At 36.5% G+C, this 25,036-nt stretch overlaps 1 protein-coding gene across 4 annotated transcripts in view; it reads left to right on the top strand.

Moving 5' to 3' along the window:
* The first annotated feature begins 5,992 nt into the window (after window positions 1-5,992).
* The window catches only part of ABI2 (abl interactor 2), a 34,905-nt gene continuing 15,861 nt past the window's right edge, over window positions 5,993-25,036 (top strand). For 2 of the 4 annotated variants that reach the window (XM_035893024.1, XM_009637489.2), the window contains exons 1-3: window positions 5,993-6,164; window positions 14,279-14,455; window positions 24,784-24,881. In XM_035893024.1, the coding sequence (XP_035748917.1) occupies window positions 6,102-6,164; window positions 14,279-14,455; window positions 24,784-24,881 (338 nt within the window). In that variant the 5' untranslated portion in view covers window positions 5,993-6,101. The remainder of the gene's footprint in view (window positions 6,165-14,278; window positions 14,456-24,783; window positions 24,882-25,036) is intronic. The other 2 variants (XM_035893025.1, XM_035893026.1) reach the window with 2 other exon arrangements.

Genomic DNA, 25,036 nt, shown 5'->3' with positions numbered 1-25,036 from the left:
GAAGAGCTGATTTGAGTATGAATTGAGGTTTTTCTGCTCAGAACTCTTTTTTTCTAAGAGGTTTTTAGGTTTAGGCTATTTGTGAGTGATAGTAGGCTCAGGAACGAAAAGCAGTTTTGTCATATTGATATTAAAGGCAACAACTTGTGTTAATCTTCTGTAATAAGAAACACAATTTCTTTATCAACTTATAGGTCCAGACTTTTTGGCTCATCTAATGGAAAGTTGTATAGGTTTTGTTAGCCCAGGTGAAAACTTTGAACTTCCAAGTTGATGATGACTAATGGTTAAATAATAAATGTTTTTTAGAACTAGAGCAGGAAAAAATCCTAGCTACAATGACCAACTAAACTGCCAGCAGCTTTTAGGGCTTCTTCTGGTGCACCCCTTTCAGACCTCTCTTAATTAGCTCTTTCAATTCATAAGAGCCTATTTTTCAACATGTTGATGTCTTTGAAGTCTTTTCTTCTAATTTTTCTCTTGGTACATTTTTTCTTTCATCTAGTTGGATTGATGTTCTGTAAACCTTGCTATAGCGTTCATGTTGCCTCCATCATTTGTTTCCTTGTAGTATTTCTTTCTGTATTATTAGCTGTCTTTTTGTACAAAATTATTCAAGTTCTTAACAGTGGCATATCAGACTTTTATCACAATGTTATGGCTGATCTCACTTTGGAGTGGGAGAATGCATTAAACTCTCAATTCCTTTCTAGCCCTGCTTTTTGTGCACCATACATGTAAGATTTCCTTTTACCATTCATATAGCCAAATTATTTTGGCATTTTTCGTATCTTACTGCATGTTTTATTCTCTCATCTGCCCCACACTCTCCATTCAATGTAATTTTTTCTTCCTTGTAATTTGTTTTTGTATTGCTTGTATAAATATAAAAGTTTGTATTTCCCTAGGCAGGACAAAAAACATTGAGAGGTTTAATTCCTAAAGTAAAAGCATATCTTACATAGTCAGCAGTCAAGGTCATTTTTATTCAAATCAGGTAATGTAATTGTGCTATGTAAATGGAACTTTCAGAGTGGCTAGAGAAAGTGATGCCTAGATTCTGCATCCTGACATGAAAAGTAGTCATCTTTGCAGTTAGTGCAGGTTGAATTCCACATCCTTTCTAATGCTAGCAATTTGGGTTATACAATCTAATATAAAAATGAGAAATATTTTCAGGTGGACAGTTGTATCATCATTCCTGAGGTCTGTTAGACTTAGTGTCCATTTTTCTTTGGCATGTGGAAGGGGAAACTCTTAATATTTCTCCAGCAGATACTCTTGTACTGTGTATGTAATACATGCCTTTTCTGACTGAATTTGAAGGCTGTGCGTTTGTAGCTGACTTGGATGACATGGATCTTCTCCTGTTTTCTAGAAGCCCAGCTTTGTATAGACTAGTCACTGTCGTCTATGTTGTAGCTGTCAGACTGTGAAATATTTCCATCTAGTCTATAGTTTTGTTTTGCTTCCTGGAGGAGGCAAACCAAGTGTTTTAATAGTGGGTGCTTCCTACAAACGGAAAACATTCTCCAGGGGAGATCTGGGCAGAGCAATGGCTGCTGCTGTGTCTAGGTGCATGGGGTACCATTTCCTGCTGCAGTAGAGGTAGCGTCTCCCAATAGTAGCTGACACCATCCTCACTCCATATGTGGCTGGCAGGAGCATCAGATGAGCTCTCTGTGGTGAGTTAAAATGGTGCTGTCGCTTACTGCTGAGAGCAGGAGAAAAGGATGCTGCTTTGTGACTCAGTGTGGACCACCTGATGTGTGCATTGTGTGGAGAAAAATGATAAACAGAATAGATGCTAAGCTGCTGTGTGTAAATTGGATAACGTGGGCACAGAAAACAGCAATGATCCAAACATTTTATCTTTTTAAGGCTGTGCAGATGATCCAGCTGTGATGCTCAAGTATATTCTTAACATTGTTTGAAAAGTTGAAGCTGGAAGTTTAAAAGATGGAGGTACATCATTATTCTGAACACAGTTAATGGAAAAATATTGAGGGAAACAAATGAGGCACTATGCACAGGTCTTGTGAAAAAGAAAAATAGGTAGTGGAGGGCTGGCAAAACTGCAGTGATGTCTACTTTCTAGTACTCGTTCTTTTTCTCTAGCAAGCAGAGCAACTCTGGGTAGTGTTTCCCTCCTTATTCTTGATTGCGTGCTTCCTTGTGTTTCTGTGGCTATGCAGTGGTTTGGATGAGGGAAAACTCATAATTTGGTCTATGGATCAGATAATTTTCATTTGGAAGTTGCCTCCTGGTCTAATTCACTACAGCAAAGGGAGTGTGCAGTTTGTGTTGGGGACCTCTACTTCCACAGATACTGCTGATGAAACTAGAACCTGGGTCTCCATGATATGATTAGTTGCTCAAACCATAATTCAGCAAGCATGATTTGCTCTTCCTTTGTGGCATCTACTTAGTTTTGCTAGTGCACGTGTTTGCAAGTTTGCATGGCAGGCAAGATAATGGAATTGATTGGAGTTAAAAATAACCATTTGTTTCTTAGGTTATTTGCAAACTAGATTAGGTACTCAATCAACCATGCAGCCCTACAAATACAGTACTGTCACAATTGAATGGATGTTAGGACTAGGAATAAGAGGCTGCCTACGTTGGCAGTGTTGTAGGAGACTTATTTGCCAAACAATGGCTTTGATTTCTTAAATTCAATATCCATTTAAAAAAAGTACAGATCAAACTGATCTAACAGTTGGAAGCATTGCTTCCTTAAGAGTTATGTGTGTATAGATATTATGATGTCCACTTTTTTCATAGGCATGCAGAATTTTATGTGCATGAGTGCTACGTTAAAGATATTTAAAGGATATTCAGTGGTCTGCTTCATGGCATTTGATTTAGGTCAGGAGACTGAAAACGTACTTGCTACCAGTTCTTGATCATGCTGACTGCAACTTTTCTGAGAACTGAAGGGCTTCAAGGACCTGGTTAATATCCTTAAGTATTCATGGTAACGAGTCTTCATTTTGTTATAATGAACATAGCAGAATATGTTTCTCTTGTTTTCAATATTCTACACAGAAACAGTATCCCATAGGTTACTGAAACTGCTGTACAGAGGCTATCAGTTTGATTAGGGCCAAATTAGTATTATTATCTTTCTCTAGAGAATTTTGGTATGTGTGGATATTGAAATAACTTTTTGCCTGCCTTGCAGTCAGGTATGAAGCATATTGGCTGGTATTTTGGTGTTAGGAAGATCAGAGTATCACATCTTAGTCTGATGAGGGTTATCTTGAAATTGGTTTACTGGTAACTTGAAATCATGATCTTACTTGCAAAAATCCCTTTAGTTACATAGTTAAATGCTCAGATAGTTATCAGCATACCATTTAGTTGTCTAAATCCATTGCTACGTTTGAGCATGACAGCAGTTGTAAGCAATATAATTTGATGTCCATTGGGAGTATACATGGGGAGCTTGTTACATAGGAGCATATGATAAGATACCATCTCTGGAAATCTGCTTTCCAAATTAAAAGTTAGATTTCATGCTTAACACAACTTAGCATTCCAAGTTAAATTTTAACTGACACTTTATTATTACATTTCCACAGGGGAACTTTAGATTTGCTATAAGTATTCCAGACTGTCTTTCCTAGTCCTTGTGCGAGACCCAAGCTTTCATCTCTTGAAAGTTTTTAGGGTAAACTTGGTTGTTTTAAAATGGTGTCATTAATTTAATTTTTGTTACTGTTGTTGTGAAAGGCTTGACAATAGTACGTTCAAATAATCATTTTAATTTGAAAATTCAACACATTCTGCATCTTTCAGTATACAGGGAGAAAGTTCAAACTTCAATTTTGCTGTGCCAAGTGTGAGTAGAGTTTGCTTCAGAGAATTTTGGGCTCTGTATAAAGGCATGCAGAGCAAATCGTAATTGTTCAGGTTATCAGCCAAATACACAAACTAGACCTCTCAATCTTAAGGGTTTTTGTGCTAATAACAGTTCCAAATGTGTTTATACGCTTGTTGTTTTATGAAATTTTTTGTGTTTGAACATTGAGAAACCTGTTCCTTACTGGTTTGGACTGGTGTGAATGGGGGTGACTTGAATTTAGCCATTAGGTTACATAAGTGGAAGGACTAGTTCTGAACATGTATTCATATTTGTGCTTCTTTAAGCAGTAAAACCATAGCAGGGGCTCATAATTTCTAAAATGTGATAGATTGTTTTCCTTTTGTTCTCAAACATTTTGGCTACTAATGAAAAAATACCGTGTGTGCTGGCCTCTATGCTGCTATTCTGGATGTACAGTGTGCTAATGTAAATCAGCAGTTTCTGCTTCTATAAATAGACTTCGTTAGCAGCTGCAGAGCAAAACTGACACGCTTCTGGTCATTTTTATTATGGCCATTCAGAAATTGTTTGAATAGCTGTGAAGGTGTCTCTTGGTATGTATGCCTGCTGTAGTGATATTTGCAGACTGAGCTGAGGTTATGAGTAGGGAGAGTGAAAGAAAAGTGCATTTATAAGCCAACAGTGTGAGAGTAGAAGCAGAGAGCTCTGTGTTCCTTCATTTGGGAGTCCTTAAGCTGAGTTTGGAACTCTTTTGTATGAAAGACATGCTATCCATCTGGCTAAAAGTCATGAGTTCTTAAATGGGGTCTGGGGATAGCATTCATCTAACTTCTTTATAGCTGGATATAAGGCAATGAGCTCTGTTGGTGAACATCATCATACTGTGCCCTGAGAAGCTGTTCCCTAAAATTTTTGGTTCCTTCTGCTGTTGGGTCTGTTTTTGTCTGCTGCATGGTAAAGAAACAGCCAGGCAAGAATGCTTACCTTCTACAGCATTCCTCCCCTCCTGCACCATCGCGGGAACTCTTGTGTGGCTGAACAGCAGCTGCTGCTATCCTCCTTTCTAGAAGGCTAGGACGTGGTACCAGTGTGGCCTGCAAGAATAAATGCTAATAGGCCCGTGAAGTTACCATTCTTGTTTGTGGACACAGGAGAGGTTGCCAGGAAAGGAAAAGTACTGAATACCTTTCATGTCAGCGTTTAATTGAAATCCTGTGTCTGTGTTTACATGTGTGGGTTTTTTTTTTTCATTGATAGGTAGCAATCTTCTTAAAAGAGTCTTACTACAAAGTCTCAGGAAATATCTTGGGTTATAAGGATTATTTTCCTGAAGTAGAGATATGCTTACTTTTAGTGTTTCCCAAAGTATATATAATAAAATGGATGGTAGTTTCAGCTTGTGCTGAAAGATGTGGAATGACTTTGTATTCCCCCTCTAATATTATTATTTTTAATGTCGTTTGAAACGTATGTATGTTTTTAAACTAATAATGCATGTCTTCTGGCTTGATAGTCTAAATATTTTTAGGTGGTCTGCTGCTAGAGAATTGGATCATACTAATCTTCATAGAAGAAAATACTGGCAATGTGAAAAAGCACAAAAGACGTTTAAAAAGAAAACATGGACTGTTCTTAAAAATTCTTCCTCTCACATTTTATTCAGCTACCATTTTGAGGGAGTAATTATAGTTCATTCACTGTGAACCACCATTTGTGGCATTAATGAGGTATAAATAATTGGGAGAGATGAGGAATATGGTATTTGGCAGATCCTCGTAGGCTGTTATGAGATCTAACAGAAATACAAAGTTTAGAAGAACTAAATAATTCTAAATAGTTCAATGTTTAGAAGCACTAAAGAATAAGTATCTCAGAGTGCTTTTAAAGTTTATTGCTAAAATACAGTATAAAAAGTTGCACTTTAAGTATTTAAAGAAAAGATGACCCTTTTGTATACTAGCTTAATTCCTTCTATAAAGTATAGAAACTCTTAAAATGCAAAGTGTCTTTTGTGGAATGAATGGAAAGGAGGAAAAATGGTAACTTTGATGTAAAATTAATTTGACTTTTATAATTCCTTGTCCTTTAAAGACAGGCAAAAGGAGTTAATTCCAAGGGTCTTTGTGTGAGACACTTTACTAAATAAACCTTTTGTTTCTACTTTTAGTCAGCAGATAAGCAACGAGCCCTGGAAGAAACCAAAGCCTACACAACGCAGTCATTAGCAAGTGTAGCCTATCTGATCAACACTTTGGCCAACAATGTTCTCCAAATGCTGGATATCCAGGCATCCCAACTTCGACGCATGGAATCTTCAATCAACCATATTTCACAAGTGAGACTTTTTCCTGATTTTTTTTTTTTCTCCCCTCTTTATTCTTGAAATTACACAAGTGAAACTCTCACCTGACATTTTGTGAATGAGAAAAATAGTCGCATTTAAAACAGAAGGATGCATTTCTTTTCATATTTATTCTGGGAATGCATCTCATTATATGATTGTATATATATGTTAGTGTGAGCATTTTACATAGGATAAGAGATTAAATGTATTGTTTGCCAGTTTATTGGTCCATTCTGCATAAGTGAAAAGCAAAGAAAAATCACTAATGGAGGAATCAGAATATTAACTTAAGGGGCAGATTAAGCTTTCCAACTCATATTTAGTGACTTACTGTACTTGGTATTTACTGTCTACAGGCACTTAAAAGAAAGAAATATGAAGTGGATGGTGGAAAACAATACTTGTCTTCTTTTTACTTTTCCTGTTGCTATAACACTGGCATCTAGTGACAAAAGCAAAGATGACAAAAATAGTTTGCTCCTGGCTTTTCTTAATAAAATGTACTTTGCAATGACATGAACAGAAGGCAAAATTCATGTTTCAAGCTTGTGTATGGCTGCAGAACTCCTACCATTGTTTGCAGTTTTTCTGAGCAGCAGTAAACAAAACTACTGTTATCAGAAACCCATGTCCCATCACCACACTGTTGAAAGAATTTTGACTGCCAGAATGGGCTGAGTGTAGATGATAGGTTTATTGGAGGTTTACATGTCAATGATGGATTAAAAGAAAAATTAAGAGCAATGATACAGCACTTTCTGTTTTTCTGTTACTGGAGAGTTGGTTGGCATCCTTACGGAATGTTTTATGTCTTGTTTGACCAATATATTTTGGCTGCTAGGGTTTCTTGATCTCCCTGTGATAATGTCGTAAATGAAAATAAAGAATATTGTGGTATTTAGAAAGACATCTGACAGTAGGAGCTGTGTAAGGTAGGAAATAAAAAGATTGAGCTGATCTGTTAACTTGCTGTGGCTGAAAAGGTTGCTAAGCTAGTAAAGGTTTGAACCAGCAGAAGTAGTGAATAATTTTATGCTAGTTTAATGGGCTGAATTGGCTCACTGAGGGGTCAGATGAATTCCAGAGCAGGTGCAAAGGAGGGAGTGGGGAGGATTTTCCTTTCTGGTAGTAATACACTATTAGATTGCTTCAGTTATTATTGCTTCTCATGCAACTGCATCCTCAAAAATAAGCTGAAGTTTGATTTCTTCTGCTACATGCTTCTTGTTAATCCATGAACGCTTAAATTCATTTTTTTCCACAGAAAATGTCACAAATTACTCTGTGTGTGTGTGTGCGTGCACCTATATATGTGCTGTATACATGCTGTACATGTGTGTGTATGCCTCTGTGCATAAATATGTGTGTGTGTGTGCTTGTGTGTTTATGTATGTGGTGCTTGACAAGCTAGTGCTAGCTGACAAGTATTTCAGCTATTTGAGAGCCTGACGCAAAAGAGAGTATATGGATAAAAATATTCAGAGTTCGGTGGATTTTGCATTTTATAGATGTGGAAAGTTCATTTTATCACACAGTTTCTGTAAAGTAGCTTTTGGGGAAAGGGCCATAGCATTTTACATTTTTGCCTTCTGAGAAGCTAAGATTTATTCAGATTGAGATGCTATGTTAGATTGTCATTGTCATTTATACAAAATGGTTAGTTATTTAAAATGGGAGCACTAAATTACCAGTGCCCAACACCTAATGAGGATGTATTTGCCAAGATTCATAGTCTTTTATAGTTTTGGGTAAAATTGAGGATGGCTTTAGTTTTGGTTTTTTGGGTTGGGTTTGGGGTGTTTTGTTTTTTTTTTTTGTTGGTTTGGTTTTTTTGAGTCTGCATTATCCATATGTAGGATGCTCCCCAAATCTTTGTGGAAGAAATAATATCAGAGGAGCAGACAGTATTTGAATTTTGAATGTTACATACCCAAAATGTGTTGATCCAAGGAACTTTATTAAGTTGAATTCAGTATGTTCAGAAATGGCTTCACGCCATGATACCAGTGTTGTAGATGGTTATATTATCTGTCTTAATTTCAGTGGTTATTTTTCTTTAAAAAATGAATTTATTTTGTCACAGTTTCTGTATCATAAATAATTTCTTTTCAGAAAATTTGATTATACTTCTCCTGGAACAAGCCTAACCTGCAGAGGACTTCCTTGGTCTTTTTTATGTTGGGAGTAAAGTTTAGTGGACTGTTTCTAGTACCACTTAAAATGCCTCATGGTATAATACCTCATTGCCAGATTATGATTTCAGTCAGTCTGACTTGAAATTATGTCAGTAACATAGAAGAGAAAACAGGTTGGTAATTACCATGTGCTCGTAGTGCATCATTGCATTAATGCTTTGATCAGTAGTTACTGATATTTAAGTTTAGAAAACACTAATGCATTATGATACCTGGATGTATAATCCTGCTTTTGATTCTGATTTGGAATTCCACATGTTCTCCAAAGAATGGAGCAAAATCATTTGGCTCGTAGCAAGAAAACTTTTTCAAAAGTGCTTGTTTTGTTCAAGTGTAGCTCAAATGGGAAGAGATGTGATTAACTTCAGAAGATAAAATATTCTAGCTCCCTGTTCATTGATAGAATGGCCATTTATATAACTTTCTATGTTTCCTTCTAAATGCCAACTTAATCAAAGAGCTGAAAAGGAAGCTGATAATCATTTGTGGTTTTTCAGATTATATATATAGGTCCTGAATAAGGAAATTGTTACCATTGAAACTATTTTTGTGCAAATGATTAAATCCTATTGGTTTAAAATTTGGGGTTACTTTGATTTGGTCTGAAAGCTGGTGAATCTATTCTTATTTGCCTTCTTGAACCTTGTCCAGAACTAGATGATATGTAGTGTTTCATATTTGGCTGAAAATTTAAATCCTAAATGCAGATCATCTGTGTAGATATTTATACATGTCAAAAAAATTGTATTAAAGTTTTCAAGTGAATAGTTGCTAACATCCAAATTCTTTAAATTAATCTGGCAGATTTTCAGGTTTTAATATTTGTATGATGAGAATTATTTTTTCAGGTTTAGTTATAGAATACTCTTAGTTAGCAAGGCCATCTTTAAAACTCTTCTCTGCTACTAATTATATAAAAAAGCAGTATTATCACAAAGATGAGTGATAGTGATGATTTATCTCCAATGGCACTGCATGGTGGGGAAATCTGCTTCATCCTCTTCTTACGGAATCTGACTCCCATGATACTGGCTGTGAGAGTCTGTATTGAATAGACTGCAGACTTGGAACACCTCTATAGTCAGCATGTGTTGCTTCACTGAACTGTCGCAACATGTGTGAGCTGGCTCATCTCTTCAGGGCAGTTCACTTGGACCTTCCATTGATAGGTAAATAAAGGCTCGTGACCATTTTCAGTTGTCTTACTGTTGCAAGTTACAAGAATAGCCAAACTCTTTCAAAAATGGTAATGCAAGTCTAATTTTCCACAGTATATATTACCCATTTATGAAGCAAGTAGCTTTTCAGCATTTTTGTATCATTATTACCTCTTTCTTTGTGTATAAATTACGTACAACTTGAGCTGAAGCAATCAACGTCACGTTTCTAACATGTCAAAATTAATCCAGTCTTAAAGGTAATTTGCAATTAGTTTGTTTAAATTCTATCAAATTAGATTAAAAATAAAAGCCCAGAAACACTGTATTTCAGCAATGTTTTCTAAGATTTTTTAGACTGAATTTTAAAAGCCCAGACTACTAACAGACTGACAATAAATTGATAAATTTAAATTAGAGTATTTTTAGAAGAGACAAAAATCAAGGCTTCTGGAGACTTTATTTCTGAAATTTCACTACAGCTTAGACTTTCAGAGTGCTGTTGTGGTTTAACCCCAGCAACTAAGCACCACACAGCTGCTTGCTTACTCCCCCTCAGCAGGTTGTGGGGAGAGAATCAGAAGGGTAAACTGAGAAAACTTGTGGGTTTAGATACAAAACAGCTTAATAATTGAAATAATAATAATAATAATAATAATAATGAATTGTAATGAAAAGGAAAATAACAGAGAGAGAGATATAAAACCCAAGAAAGAGAAGTGATTCAAATGAAAACAGTTGCTCACCACCAACTGACCGATGCCCAGCCAGTCCCCGAGCATTGCTCCCCCAGCCAACCTTCCTCCAGCTTTATATGCTGAGCGTGACGTCCTATGGTGTGGGACATCCCTTTGGTCAGGTAGGGTCAGCTGTCCTGGCTGTGCCCCCTCCCAGCTTCTTGTGCCCCCCCAGCCTCCTCGCTGGTGGGGTGGGGTGAGAAGCAGAAAAGGCCTTGACTCCGTGTAAGCCCTGCTCAGCAGTAACAAAACCAGCCCTGTGTTATCCAGACTGTTACCAGCACAAATCCAAAATGTAGCCCCATACTAGCTACTATGAAGAAAATTAACTGTACCCCAGCCAAAACCAGCACAAGTGCTAATGTAATACTTCAAGAAATTTCACTTACAGGTAGAAGAGGATACTTCTGAAAACTCTGAGGTCAGTGACATTAAGTGATGTGATAAATAGTGTTAACTTTGGAATCCCAGAAATGATTTAATGTTTTTTCTGTTTTAATCTTTGCAGTTCTTGAGGCTGTTTTAATTGCATTTAGTATGGAAACTTGATGTTTCAAAATGGCCAAAAAATTCTTAATAGAAAAAAATGCAGTAGTTTATACTTTTTTCCCCCCCTTTAAGCTATCCCTTGCCTTATTGCAGGCATCTTGGAAAGCAAAGGAAAAGATGATAGTAATGAACCTAACCTCTAACAAAATGTCATTTAAAAGCTTTTGCCAAAGGTGATAGAGGTATGGGGCGGGGGAAAAATGTGTAGTAAAGCTGTCAGGAGTCTGAAATTTCTTGTTCGAAAGTGCTTTGAGTTATAGAAGGGCACAGTGTATCCCATCTGCTTTTCCTAACAGGCTTTCCAAGCCAGGTGTTTTGTTAGTCCAGCTCTAACCCCAAAAACTTCTCAGTAGAAGTTTCTGAACTGCTGAATAAACATTCTGCTAGCATTCTCCTGTGTCGCTTAAGGGATTGATGCTAGTACTGGCGGCAATAATTACCTGTGTGTTGAGGATAAATGTTTTCATTTTCTTCAGTAGCAAGTTAATCTTTGTTTCTTTCTCTACTAATCAAATACTTCAGTGTTCCTTTCTGCTGTTTTATAGGTGTCTTAAGATCTTATGACTCCAGTAGTCTACTAAGCAAGAAAATGAAATTTTTGAAAAATCTGCCAGCAAAATGCTTTTCAATACAATTTTAGGAGTACATACCAGAATTACACACAATTTTTATACTCTTAGTTGTTCCATAGCTATTAATGGTAAAAGAAATGTTCTGAATCATTGTGAAGAGAATTCACATTAGATGAGCTTCAGGTTTTAATTAGGTTTTATGCATTTCATTGTTTGTTACTGTAGTCATGCCTCACTGATCACCATAGTCCTTAAGGAAATTGGTTGTACTCACAACTCCTATGAATAATTAAAAAACCACACTTGTCATTCATAGAAACAAGTTTCCACAGTGCCAAGATACCACCACTACAATAACATGTGCATTAAATATCTCTGCTCACATTGCACTTACAGATATAAGAAAATACTAAAATAAAAATCTTTAACGTTGCAGAGATCAAGCACTTGAAATGCAGAGAAGGGAAGAAATCATCTTTCCAATAGTGCACTAAAGAGTGTAGTGTCCAAGGCATAAACTAGTTTTGAACGACCAGATTCAGACCCATAAGATTTTGATGTTTCAGTACATTTGAAACATCATACAGCATTTGAGGTACAGCTGCTATTGCAGCTGAAGTTGTTTAACAGTCTAGCAAATGGCATCAGAGGCCTGTGAGACAAAGAACATACAAGAGTCAGTGTAATGTTTCTGCAATTCTCTAGTGACATGTCTAGATCACAGATGAAGTCTGAGATAATCATAGAGATGGAATCCTTCAGTGGTATTAAACATGAGACTGTTCTCCAAGTTTTTGCAATCGCATACTGTTAGCTTATCAAGAAAGTATGTGCTTTCTAACTCCTCAACAGATGAGGTGAAGATTCTGTAGACTATCTCTTTGGTGTGGCTGCTGCTTGTGCCAGAACTTCTCCTTCTACTGTGCTGCAAAAGCAAAGGTCTGGCACAGATAAGGGATAAAAACCTGTGATGGAAGATAAAACATTGAATTTTACCCTGATGCAGAATGGTACACTTTTGGTACTCTGGCCTGGAACGTGTTTATGTGCTCTGTTTGCATTGGTGCTTGTACAATCAATAATCTTGTAAGAGCTGCGAAGATCTGATTTGCTCTGTTGTATTGGGGGATAGTATGTAGACCCAGTCATCACCGAGAGCTTCAGCAAGGACTTTGGCAAAATTGGTTGGAGGGTGGTTAATTGTTAAGTAGTTGTAGAAATATATGTGTTTCTGTTAAGCTTCTATGAACCGTGAATTTCTGCCAAGTTTATATATGGGCCAAATCTGGGTGGGTTTTTGTGAGGGTAATGGAGGATGTGTCCCAGATAATTTAACTACCCCTACTAAATTTCGAATCATGCTCAATGAGCTCAAGCTTTCCAAAGAGAAGGGTTGTCAACATATTTTGACCTTGAATAATCTATTTTTTGCCGCTTTGTTTTAAGAAATAGCTCTGCAGCTTTAGCAGAAACCTTACAGTTCTAGGCAGGTGGTACTAGAGGTGGCAGAAATGTACATGACAAAGCTGTATTCAGTGCTTAATTTTAGCAAAGTTGCAAGATTTTGAAAATAGATTGCTGGCAAATACTAGGTAATCTTGATAGATCGTAATTTAAGCTTCCATGTAATGCATCTGGTATTTGTGGAAATTATTCTTTGGAAAGAATGAGAAGAAACAACTTCTTGGAAGTGCTTTTTTTTTGGTTTTTTTGCAATTTTTGGTTGTGATGATTGTGCAAGGTAATACATGTTCCATTTTGCTTGTTTTGATACCAGTAGCAAAAAGTAAAATTTATAAGATGTATGTTATGAAAATGAGTTGTCATTTGTACCTGTTCCTTAGTTACTACAGAGCCTCTCCCCTAGCTGTGAGAAGTCTTTCTGGTACCATTCATAATCACTGAAGTGGTAACAAGAAATCCTATGAATGTTTAGAAATCCTAATGGGGGTGATTCTGGCTGTTTTCTTACTTTTTTTTATCCTGTAGCTAAAATGTTTGTTCATAACTCAGGCAAATTTCTTGTAAGGAAAGCTGTTTTGTGACCAAGGAATTATTTTTGTTTTAAATGATGCAAACAACCCTGTGCACTATGATTTAAGAGATTTTCTTTTCCTGGGAGATGCAGATAGACTTTTTGGTAACTTTTTCCTAGTCTTGTTACCAAACAAGATTTAAGTACATGTTTTGAGGCAATGACTTTTCAGCAGGGCTTTGTCTTATACTATGAGATTCTCCTGTGGTACTCATTGTAATACATGGAGGGAGGGATTTTCAGTGTTGGCCTTAGGCATTCTAAGTGAAGGCACTGGCTTCATTGTGCATAAATCAGTACTGAGCACCTTCTAAAATCTAATCATTGCTTTGTGATGGGTGATTTGTAATGACTGAAATACCTTGTCGATTTGTCTGAGTGAAATTTTATTCTATCATATAACTACCAGTCCTAGTTTAGCAAACTGTTTTACAGTGTAAGAAAACCTCCTTATGGTTTGTTTTTCAGGTATCCTTACACTTCATCTAGTTGGAGACTGTTCCAAAGACAAGCTTAGAGAACAATTGTAAAATTAAAAAGGCTAATTGACAGAATCGTATAAAACAGTATCAGTAAATTAATGGGAACTACTAAGAATAGAAAGCAGAAGGAATTTTGCTGAACTGTAGAGCATGAGAGTAACAGAAAACCCAAAGAACTGATGGCTATTAGTGTGGGTTTAGAGGTGGCAAGTTCAACAGTAAATTGAACCAAGATGGTGTGATCAAGTATATGTAGTGATATGTTTGGCACAGTATACAGAGATCTTCAAAACGTTGGAACTGATTCAAGTTTTTTTTTATACTGACTCTGTATTCAAATGCATACCACTGTTAGTAAATACACTGCGTCTTTTGTAGACGGTGGACATTCACAAAGAGAAAGTTGCTAGAAGAGAAATTGGTATCTTGACTACAAACAAAAACACCTCAAGAACTCACAAAATCATTGCACCAGCTAACTTGGAGCGACCAGTTCGCTACATCAGGAAACCTATTGATTATACAATTCTAGATGATATTGGACATGGAGTGAAGGTAGGTGATATTGTTAAAACAGCCAAACTGCAAATACATTGTCTTTGTATATTTTCAAAATAACCTGATGCTTTTCGTGGTAATATACCAGTTTCTCCTTGCCTGGCTAGTGTGTCTATAAACATAAGAGGAGTCCTGTCCAATTTGCAGTTGCACCTTCCTGTTCCCTGGCCCCAGTGTTTCTAAACCTTGCAAACCCACTGAATCTTATATCTGAGGATATTCTGGACTGTGGGTCTCACTTCTGAATACCTACTTGTGTGATGCTGCTATTATTGTTTGAATCAGTTGCCAGGGATATACCTGAGGACTGAAAGGCTAACGACCATCACTTTTCTGCCTGAACTAGCACCACAAAGTATGATCCAGCTGTAATTGCCCCTGGTTTACTCTGAAGCTCACCGAAGAAAGGGTTTACATAGAAGTATTATGTGCTCCCTTTTCTTCTTTCTGTCAGCATCAGTTATACCCATATCCTGTGATGTGCTTTGTTAAAGTGATCTCTCTACAACTTTTGTGCCTTATGGTGTTTCAGCATGGGAATATTGCTGCCAAGTTTGAAGCCAGCTGGTTCTCCCTTTTAGAGTAGGAAAAAAGGAGGAATTTCAGGGCAAAGATCAGACTGAGACACAACTGGTGGCTGTTGTACGCAAGTGTTAGGTCAGTGTACATGACAGCAGTAATGTCATATGTGAGATTAGATAATGCATTTTTTTTTAAAAGCACGTCCTGAATGTAAACACAGTCTCAGCAGGTGTGAGCTCATTGTTAACTTGTGCTGCCAGGAAAACAAATACGGAAATGAGAACACTGACAGTGTTAAAGTTCCAGGAGAAGAAAGGTAAATAACACAGAAGTGGTGTCATTTTTACATGACAAACTAACAAATCTGTAAATGTGCTAAATAGCAGTAAGGTAAGATGCTTCTTCCAGTCAAAGTACACCAGAATTTCTTTTGCTTGACACCTAACGGCTTTAGGTTATCTATGTTGTTCAGTTTGAACTGTTTGGGTAAGTTGTTTAAATGGCAATAGGTTGCTTAACCAAACCCTTAACATTCAAATCTGAACAGTGCTATTTAAATATCTTTCCCAAGCAAGTTTAATCAAGGTCTTCTCAATATCCTATTCGTTAACAAAAAGTCTTTTTTCCCCATTTTTGCCAAAAGATTCAACCTCAGTTTGTAACTCTAAACAGATTTTAAAAAGACAAGTGGCTCTTTAAGCTTGATTTGGAAAACCAAACCAAACAAAAAACACCAGCATTAATAGCTACAGTTTTGACCACAAAATTATTATCAGTCTTGTGTTAAAATCTACTGCCAGTTCCTACAAATTTTGAATTTATGCAGGTCAGCAGAACTCCTTCTGGATATGGATGGAGCATATTAACCTGTAGAATTACTGTTGCTAATATTGTAATGATCACTTTTGTTTTAATGAGATTATTTTATAACTCATTAAAGAATAGTGTTTAATTGCTCTGCACTGAGAACACTGAGCACTCTGGCTCTAAACCATTATAATTGGTATCCCACTTACCTCAATGTAGCAGAATCATACTCACTGTGATGCAATGAATTACGTTCTTCTGAAAGAACGTAGTTCATCAAATGGATGATGACTCAAATCTGTATTTGCATCCATTTGTTATGCTTGTGATATGCTTGAAACATCTTACAAATGATATTTACAATGTACTATATTTATCTAGAAAATGAAAAAGTATTGTGTACTTGTGAGCAGAGAACTTGACATCATGCTATCCTTAAGATCCATAGATCTGTTCCAATCAGGTTAATCCTGTGTTCAGCACAGAAGAAAGAACCACTTTCTTGCTGATGTGGAGAAAGTGGCCAGTTGTGCTTATGAACCTGTTCTGCTTGAGTAACTGCAGATTAGTTTACTAGATTTCTGGCTGGAGAACAAAGAGAAAAAAAAGGGTAGGAGCTTTAAATTTGCCTATTTGTAGCTCTTTATTGCTTGAGCTATGGTATTTTTCCCTTCAAATGAGTATTCAGATGGAGTTATTGGATAAATAGCATTAACGTTTCAGTTAGCATCAGGGCACCTCAGTCTGCATTCTTTGTCTGCTTTCTGCTTTTTCTGCTATAGGGCTTCCCCTCTAGTACTTGGGCCAGAATTATGCATTATCAGTGCAATCAAAGAGCTAATGCAGCAAGCATTCATTGCAACCCCTGAGAAAGATGGCAAACTGGACAGAGAATAATACAGAAGGAAAAGGGAGCATCCTTGGCCAAGTAATCCAGTATGCCATGTTTAGAGAAGTAATTATAGGCACTTGAGCACTTACTCCTTCCATTCAGAAATTCAAAGCATCAATGGATACCATCTTCAGGAAAAGGTGCTCTACAATATGGTTTCTTAGTAGGTGAGAGAGAATTTAAGTGCCATTATATCATTCCAGCAGTCCCTCCTCATCTTTCCTCCCTGAGGCTACAATGCTGCAAAAATCTAAAGAACATTTTGTCTGAAAGAGACTTGCTTTCAATTTTCTCAAATACTTCCTGAATTACAAGGTCTTCCAATCTGTTCCCTCCAAGTCCCTCCAAAGAGTTCTTTAGTCAAGACGATGAAAAAAAAAGAAAGTTTGATCCATTCAAAGTGGTGTGTATTAAGGCACTGAAATTATCAGGCAATGCTGCTGAGGAAGAAGTCTCAGTTCATGGACCCTCTACGATAACTGGCCACTCTGGCAGTACAGGGGAACCTGGTTTTCCAGTGTAGCTGTGTGAAGCAGAGACTCTTTTGGTTGGTAGATCCATGGGACTTTAAACTCAAAGAGAGGAGATTTTCTAGTAAATCAGATTATGTTTCTTTTTTAATATGTTAGGGTCTCTATGAATCTAAATGGATGAAACTGAGTAGTCACTCTGGAAGCTCCACTGTTGAGACTCTGCATATTTAATGTTCAGTGTTACAAAAAGTGTAAGAAACGTAATGATAAGTTTAGATTAGCTGAACTGAAAACAGGTCAAATAATATTCACTAGTATTTTTGTAAAAATTATTACAGGGAAAGAAGATACATGGTATTGTGCCAGTAAGATGTAGGACTTAAATGTCAAAAAGCTAGCACTTAGGGTTTAAAATAAGATTTCACTATTGGTTAATGTCTTAATATATAGTTTAGAAAATACTGATATGTGGTGCAGTATCCATATAGAGTGCTGTACTTCTTCAAGACATAATGATTTGATCGTTGTTCAAGACATCTCATAGCATCAGGTTAAGATTTAACTAACAGCATTGTCTAGGAAAGAGCATATATTAGCTTAATATTCTAGAGGCTAGTTTCAGCTAGTTGTAAATATGCTAATGCGTATAACAAATGAGCTCAGGGTATTGATAAGGCTATTCTTTGACAGTTCAAATAAATTAGTCTCTGCAATTAGTCCATCTAGATCTCATGGTCTATTCTGAAAGAAGCTGACTTTTTGTTAGCACTGCACGAACTTGAGTAAACAGTGTACAAACATTTGAGGATTAATTTTAAGGTGTTAGTCTAAAGGCTTTGTGGTGAATGTATATTAAAAGATTCAGCTTGAAAATCTTTTGTTCATGACACATTCTGCTTTAACCACTCTTTCTATGATCTACTGATACATTATTTTGTTAATGCTGAATGCTTAACTTTTTTCTTTCTTTTTCCTTTCTTTTCATATCCTGAAGTTCCAACTAACCTTTCAATGCTTTTTTTCCTTACCTCTTTTATTTGCTCCATTTATGCATTAAGTGGTTGCTTAGATTTAAGGTAAGAAACCCCAGGGCTGGATTTCCATTCTTATTCTTCTGAGACTATTACACACGGGGAGATGATTAACATGAATGTTACTGATTGTTTAAAACACCCACTCTTCCTCCCGTGTATCAGACCTTCTGTTGAATGATTTGATTGCAGATAAATATTTTGTGATATAAATTGATGTATTTATGTAAGGAAGCTAACACAGTTAATTTTAAAAGCTTTGTGGCAAAATATTGACTGCCTTCAGCATATCTACCAGATCATTTACAAGGGAGAAATGTTGTCCTAACATTGTGTAGACAAAAAGATACAGTGAACAGATAGCAGCTGAATATGGGCCTCCCCCTGTGTAATATTCTTTTTATCCTATATACGGTGTAAGTTATGATTTGATTGGGATTAATGTTTCAGCATGAGGTTGCTCAGATAATGGGCTCCAAAGGTGTGTAACAAATTCAAATCTGTATATTATTTTTTAAAGTTGCAGTATCCTTTATTTTTTCTGAAACCACTAGCACTATTTAAATACTGAGAGGCACTCACATATGGAAATGTTCACAAATTTGATAGTTCTGTAAAATATTTAATAACCCTTAAACAGCAAGCTAGGTGAGTTATTTAGCTGAATATTAAATAGTGCATCAAAGAACTCAGACTGAAGTATGTCAAATTCTCAAGGATCTTAAAGAGGTTTAAATGTTAGTAGCCTTAGTGGCTGCAGAAGTGGCAATAAAAAGCATCAAATCAATTTGACAAGCAGTTAAATGAAGTTACATGATACTGTGTTGGAGTTCATAGCACATATGTTAATAGATAGGTTATAGCCATTATTGAATATTGTGATATCATCATCCTCCTGAAGTGCGACTGGTTTGGGGAAAGAGGGAATGAAAGTTTTTTAGTAGCATCTGCCACAGTTTTGAAGAGGGAATGGTATTTTAGTATTGTATTATTATACTAATATAGAGTATTATATTGACTATATTAATTTAATGAAGTTCCAAGTTGATGTGAAATATTTTTCACAACTAAGTATTTTCCATGACTGGAAAAAGCTAAACGTAAATTCTGCACATTCCTGAAAAGACTGCCTGTAAAACCAGGTATTTACTGTAGATATCCCAATGATGTCCCTATGGAATTGGCCAGATGGCACTTTTAGTAAGGTATATAAGTGTATGTATGTAGTACATCTGATCACAATGGAAATTGTTTAATAAATGAGAGATTTCTTGCATGTCATTTGAAATTTATTTCTACATAAGTGTGTGAGGTACAGTATTTCAAGTCACATAGTGTTTAAATGCTTTTTATTTGAGAATTGCAAAATAGATCTCCTCCTCGGCTCTTTCTTTCTATCCACATGAAATGGATACTTCTAATGCTGAATATGCCTTATTCTGGGCGTAGTTTATATTGGATAATGGTTTTCTCAGTGATCTTAAAACAACTTGCAAAGTCAGTTTTCTTTGTTGCTCTCTGCAGTTGCAGTTATAAACAAGTAATGACCATCCTAAAAAAAAATTAAACTGACTGTAGCAGGGCTAACTGTGCTTGTGACTGGGTAGCTTAAATTTAAATTTTAAACAGATTTTGAAGAAAATTCCAATTACAAGGTGGAGGAGTATCTGTAACATCTGTCAGCAAATCAATTGAAAATGACATTATGTAATCCTTTTTGTGTTTACCAAACTTGGTTCTTCAATTACTTTATGTACATGGATGTGGTAAAAACAAGTAAACTCGCTTGCTGAAGCTTCTACTTATGGCCATTTGCCAACACAGGGTTGAAATTTAGACATTTCACTTCCATATCAGCTGGCTAATCAACTGACAAACATGGTTTAATTAGACACGCAGAGTAAGTATTCAAGTGGCTGAGCACAGCCTGGAAAGGAATTTACTTTGAGGTAGCAGATGATGGGCCAAAAATCTGTTCATCCTCTCTGTAGCATTAACAAGATGGAGCAAGGGGTGGGAATGTAGTTTTCATTCAGCCTTAGGTTGTTTTTGCCGGAGTCAAGTAAAAAATTGCTCAAGAAGGTTGGGTAGCTGCTTGAAGTTTATGAATATAATGCATGGAACATCACTGATGGGACACTTTTTCTTATTAGATTTTGGGCAAAAGATGATTCTTTTGACATCCTGAAAGTTCTAGAAAATCTGATGTGACCATAAAGCACCACTTAAAAATTTCTGGTCTGAGTCCAACTTTGGCTTTAGAAAGTAGTTCCTCCAGAGGTTTGATTCTGTGGAATACCTGATATTCAGGATTTGGGGGAAAAAATATCCAACACTTTGGTTTGGTAATTGAACTGACAATGATATGTTGTTCAGAAGAGTAAAAATGCGGATTGAAATCTTTGTGGCAGGTAAGTTCCTTACAGCCTCATAAATACACAGTGCACTGGTGCAAATAGTTTTTGCACGTCTGATGATCAGATCTTATGTCTGACCAACTGTGTGTTTCTGCACTTGTTGTGCAGAATTGAATTGAATGAACTGCAGGATTTCTCAGTTTTAACCCGTTTATTTCACTACAAATTTCTTATATAGTGCTAAAGAAGCTCAGTCTGTTAAGTGTTGGTAAAAATGTAACTATGAAGGAAACTCAGTCATATGTAGGACCATTCAAAGTGATTATAATCACTGGGATCTATGAAAAACTAGTTGCCAAAAATAGAAATTGGACAAATAAGTCTTAATTATTCAAAAAATTAAACTTAAAATTATCATTTTCTAAGGGCTCTAGTCAGTCCCATATCATATCTTGAAGTCATCAGATGTTACCTTTCTAAAACTGTCACTGTAGCTTCAATACAGAAGATGTTGGATAAAATTTTGTTGTACACTTTTTAAACAGAATGGTCCGTACTGGTCCATTGTTCATTTTATAGCTGTTACTGTGGAGCTGGATCCAGGATGTGTTACTTATCAAGGATCTGCTTATTTTAAATTGTTTATGCAGTTTCTTCCTCAGCCAGACTGCCAATTCCAGCTCCAGTGCTGACAGAGTTACAGCTTTAGTAGAAGACATTTTCTTCTGTAGTGCAGGTGCTTGCTAATTCACATACAAAGTTTCTACAAGGTATCCAGTAAAAAAAAAAAGCTTATCCAAGATCTCCCTGGAATTATTTGGTGTTCTTCCATGTAGTTTCAGTTGGTAATATTTTCTACTTCCTCGCTTCCATGAGAAGAGGCAAAAAAAAAAAATGGGAGAAATCCCAGCATGCATTCTGCATAGACCCTGTGCACTACTCGTGTGTTCACAGGGTTGTCTTCCCGCTTTTAGAACGGTCAGCTGGGTTTTTTTTCTGACCTTTGTGCGCAAATCATTACTGCCTCTCTTAATTTTTTCTTTTTTTAGCACAGTGGTTAGCTGTTTTGGCAGTTGTGAGCAAAGGCAGAGATACTCCTTTGTGTTTCTGGTTGCAGGCTCTGTTTCACCACACAGTTTCTTAAAAGAATTTGCAAGCTCTTAACTACAAACCAAGCACAGATCTGTGGGGTCCTGCAGCCTGCAGTCAAACAAACCACCAACAGACAGATGCATTCCTCTGCTTTCACCCTCTAATTAAACCAGTTGCATCTGGATAGTTCCAGCTGTGCAGAGCTAGGAAAAATGTCATCGGAAACAGTGTAACGTCTGGCAAATTCCAACATACTCCAGAAAATGGATTTTTGAAACTCGACAGCAAATGCAAATATGACCTTGAATTCTAGTGGTTGCTTTGGATTTTAGAAGTTTGTAAGAGGGATGTGTGTGGGTGAGGATTTATGTATGGAAACTATCTTTGCAACCATATGTGCAAAATGTAAAACGCTATAAAGTTTTGCAAGAAGGGGGCATTAATGGCTTTCTTTCATAGAAGGTGGCAGTTGGAAAAGTTACAATGTTGTTATCTCAACTGAAGTTGCAACTTGTATAGTTTTACATTTTCTTTTTTTTTTTCTTTCCTCAACGCTGTCTAACCTGTTTTAGTGTCTTGCATGATATTATTTCCACAGATCTGTCCATTTTAATCAGAACTGTTGGAATAACTTTATATTCTTCATTCTCTTCTGTGATTATTTGGCCATTAAGTCAAAGGGGAAGTTACTCAGATAGCTAATCTTAAAGCCATCAGTCCTGTCAGATTTGAAGACAGCCCTATAAACTTTAATTACTTCCTCTTTCAACATTTCAACTTCAGTGTTGAAGTCATTTCAAAGAGCCTGAAACTAAGCTCACTGTCAGTGTATTTCCCCATCTTTCAGTTTAGTCTTTCTTAAGAATGGCTTCTTTGTGACTAAAGTTTCTTTGCTAAAAAAGGATCACTTTCTCTTTGGCCACATTTTCTAAAGCTTTCTTCCCATCCTATGTCAAGGATATGTTTATTCGCAGTGTTAATGAAAGTAACTAGCAGTCACTGGAGTTCTGCGCTAGTCAGGCAAGTAATACTTCCACTTCTTACTGTATACTGTGTGTTTTCACTGCATACTCCACCTCTACTGTCTAACTTCTTTTCATGTAGCTGTAGCCCAGTGGAAGCCTAAAACTTCATTTTTGCTCCTGCAATGATTGTATACAAATAATAAGATTCTTTATGGTTAAATATATGGAATTTTATGTTAACTGTAAAGTGATAGCTAGTGGCTACTTCACCTGGTCAGAAACAGTAGTGCAGCCAGTTAAATCACCTAAGTGGACTATTCAGGGGCACACAGATTGATCCAAGTTTGCTGGCATCTAAAGACGCCCAAAACCCCTGCGCCACTGGGCTTAATGGGCTGTTTGAAATATAGCAAGTGACAATGCAGCAAGTGTTTAGTTAAGGTGGAGTTTTTTTGTTTGTTTGTGGGTTTTTTGGCAACTCCAATAGATAGGTGGGTGAAACAGGCATCTTTAATGAAAGAGGAAATACAGGAGGTGCTGCAACTTTAAAAAAAATCAGATTTTGTGCTATTTCTTAATGTTCCGTGTATAGAATAAAATATATTTCATTTTACACTTTCCCTCCTCCCTTCAAGTAGTTGTAGTTCAGTGCTTACTTCGTCCCTCACTTGAATTAACTTTAGATTTCTTGTTGCTTAGAGTTGGCTTAAAGGACTTTATAATGCTGTGCAAAAGAATTTTGTCTTATATTCACATTAAAAGGTACTCTTGCACAACTAAATCCAAACATCTGGTTTTGAATCTGACAAAAAACCCCTTCCAAATGCTTGGTTTTCTTTTCCTCCCAGCAGATTAAAAATGTGGTAGCACTGGGATTATTTAAAACTAGGGAATCAAGTTTCAGTGGATTAAAATACTGAATATATTACTCTCTACACTGTTCTCAATACTTATCAATTCACAAATCTAAACACTGTCAGGGTTCTAAGCGAGTGATTGTAGTCAAATTTTAGAGGAGTAATTTGCTTTTAATGATGTTTGCAAATACTCATAATGTCTTGATTGCTGTGCCTTTTTTATATGGGAGGTGGGGGCAGTAGGCAAGACAACATTTTGGAAATAAGAAACTCTGTGAAACAGAGCATGACTGAAAGAACAGAAAAAGGGATGTAAGCATACTTATTTAGGTTTGTTGAATATCTCTGTGTCTAAGCAATAGTTTGAGCGTTCATAAATCTGAGCTGGTTACCAAGAGACTTGTAAGAAGACCGTGTACTGATCCTGTAAGGATGCACGCACTGGGAGAATTATGCTTGGCTGGCAGTGTACAGATAAGCAAAATGCTTACATTGGTAACAGTTGTTTGATTCCTAGATTGATCAGTCGGTGAGGAATGCAGATGAGTTTTTTAAGGAAGTTAGGGTAAATTCTTTTATATAAAAGTTACTTCATTAGTATTTTAACCTGAAAGAGGAGGAGGGGACAACCACAATTACATCACACCACAGCTAAATATTTTTCTCCCTATCCATTTATTGATCAATTCTTAGAGATTAAATTGCTGCAGATTTGGTGGGGAAAAAAAGTACATCTTTGTATTTTTCTCCATATAGCTTTCTCTCTGTTTTTACATACACATAAATAATATTTTCAGTAAATATTATCTTAAAAAATTTTGATCTCATACTGTGAAAACATTAAAACATTAATGGATCATATTTGGAGATTACTTTGCTGTCTCCGTATTTGTATGAATTACATTAAATTGTGGCTTATTAGATAAACCATAGTATTTTTAAAGAGTATTAAAAAATATTTTTGCAAATTTACCATTCAGGAGTGCAACCTGAAATAACTGCCTTTATCTCAAAAGAGGACTGGGAGGTTTAACCAAGTTAGATACAGTGTCTGTATTGTCAGTGATTTACTGTTTATGTGGTAGCCTAAAGGCAAATTCACTTTTTGTATATACAATTTTTAAAAACCCTGTGTAATAAAGAGTCCTTTGAGCGCAACTCTTGACTTCTAGCAGAGTGGAAATTGCATATAAAATGCATGGCCTCTCAATTTTTTTGTTTGTTTAAACCTTCCCCTACTTAGAGTTAATTGCTGAAGGCATCTCAGTGTCTCTCTCACTAGAAGCTGAGCTTAGTGAAGGCCATTTTTCTCCCCATTCTTTCATGCAGGTCAGCACACAGAATATGAAGATGGGTGGGCTGCCTCGCACAACACCCCCCACCCAGAAGCCACCAAGTCCACCGATGTCGGGAAAAGGAACTATTGGGTGAGTGCAGTTACCAAATGTGTAAACGGCTTTGGTGAACAGAAGGGAAAAAAGGGAAGATTCTTTCTTTTTCTGTAGCTGGGGGTTTTTTTTGGATTTTTTTTGGTTTGTTTTAATCATTCACAAAGGTCAGGAGTGTTATATCTGCATCCTCT

The sequence above is a fragment of the Egretta garzetta genome, unplaced genomic scaffold, assembly GCF_000687185.1.
Source record: "Egretta garzetta isolate BGI_Z169 unplaced genomic scaffold, ASM68718v1 scaffold474, whole genome shotgun sequence".
Taxonomy (NCBI): Eukaryota; Metazoa; Chordata; class Aves; order Pelecaniformes; family Ardeidae; genus Egretta; species Egretta garzetta.
Note: the sequence above shows the minus strand (reverse complement) of the source record. Positions and strands in the feature narration are given on the sequence as shown.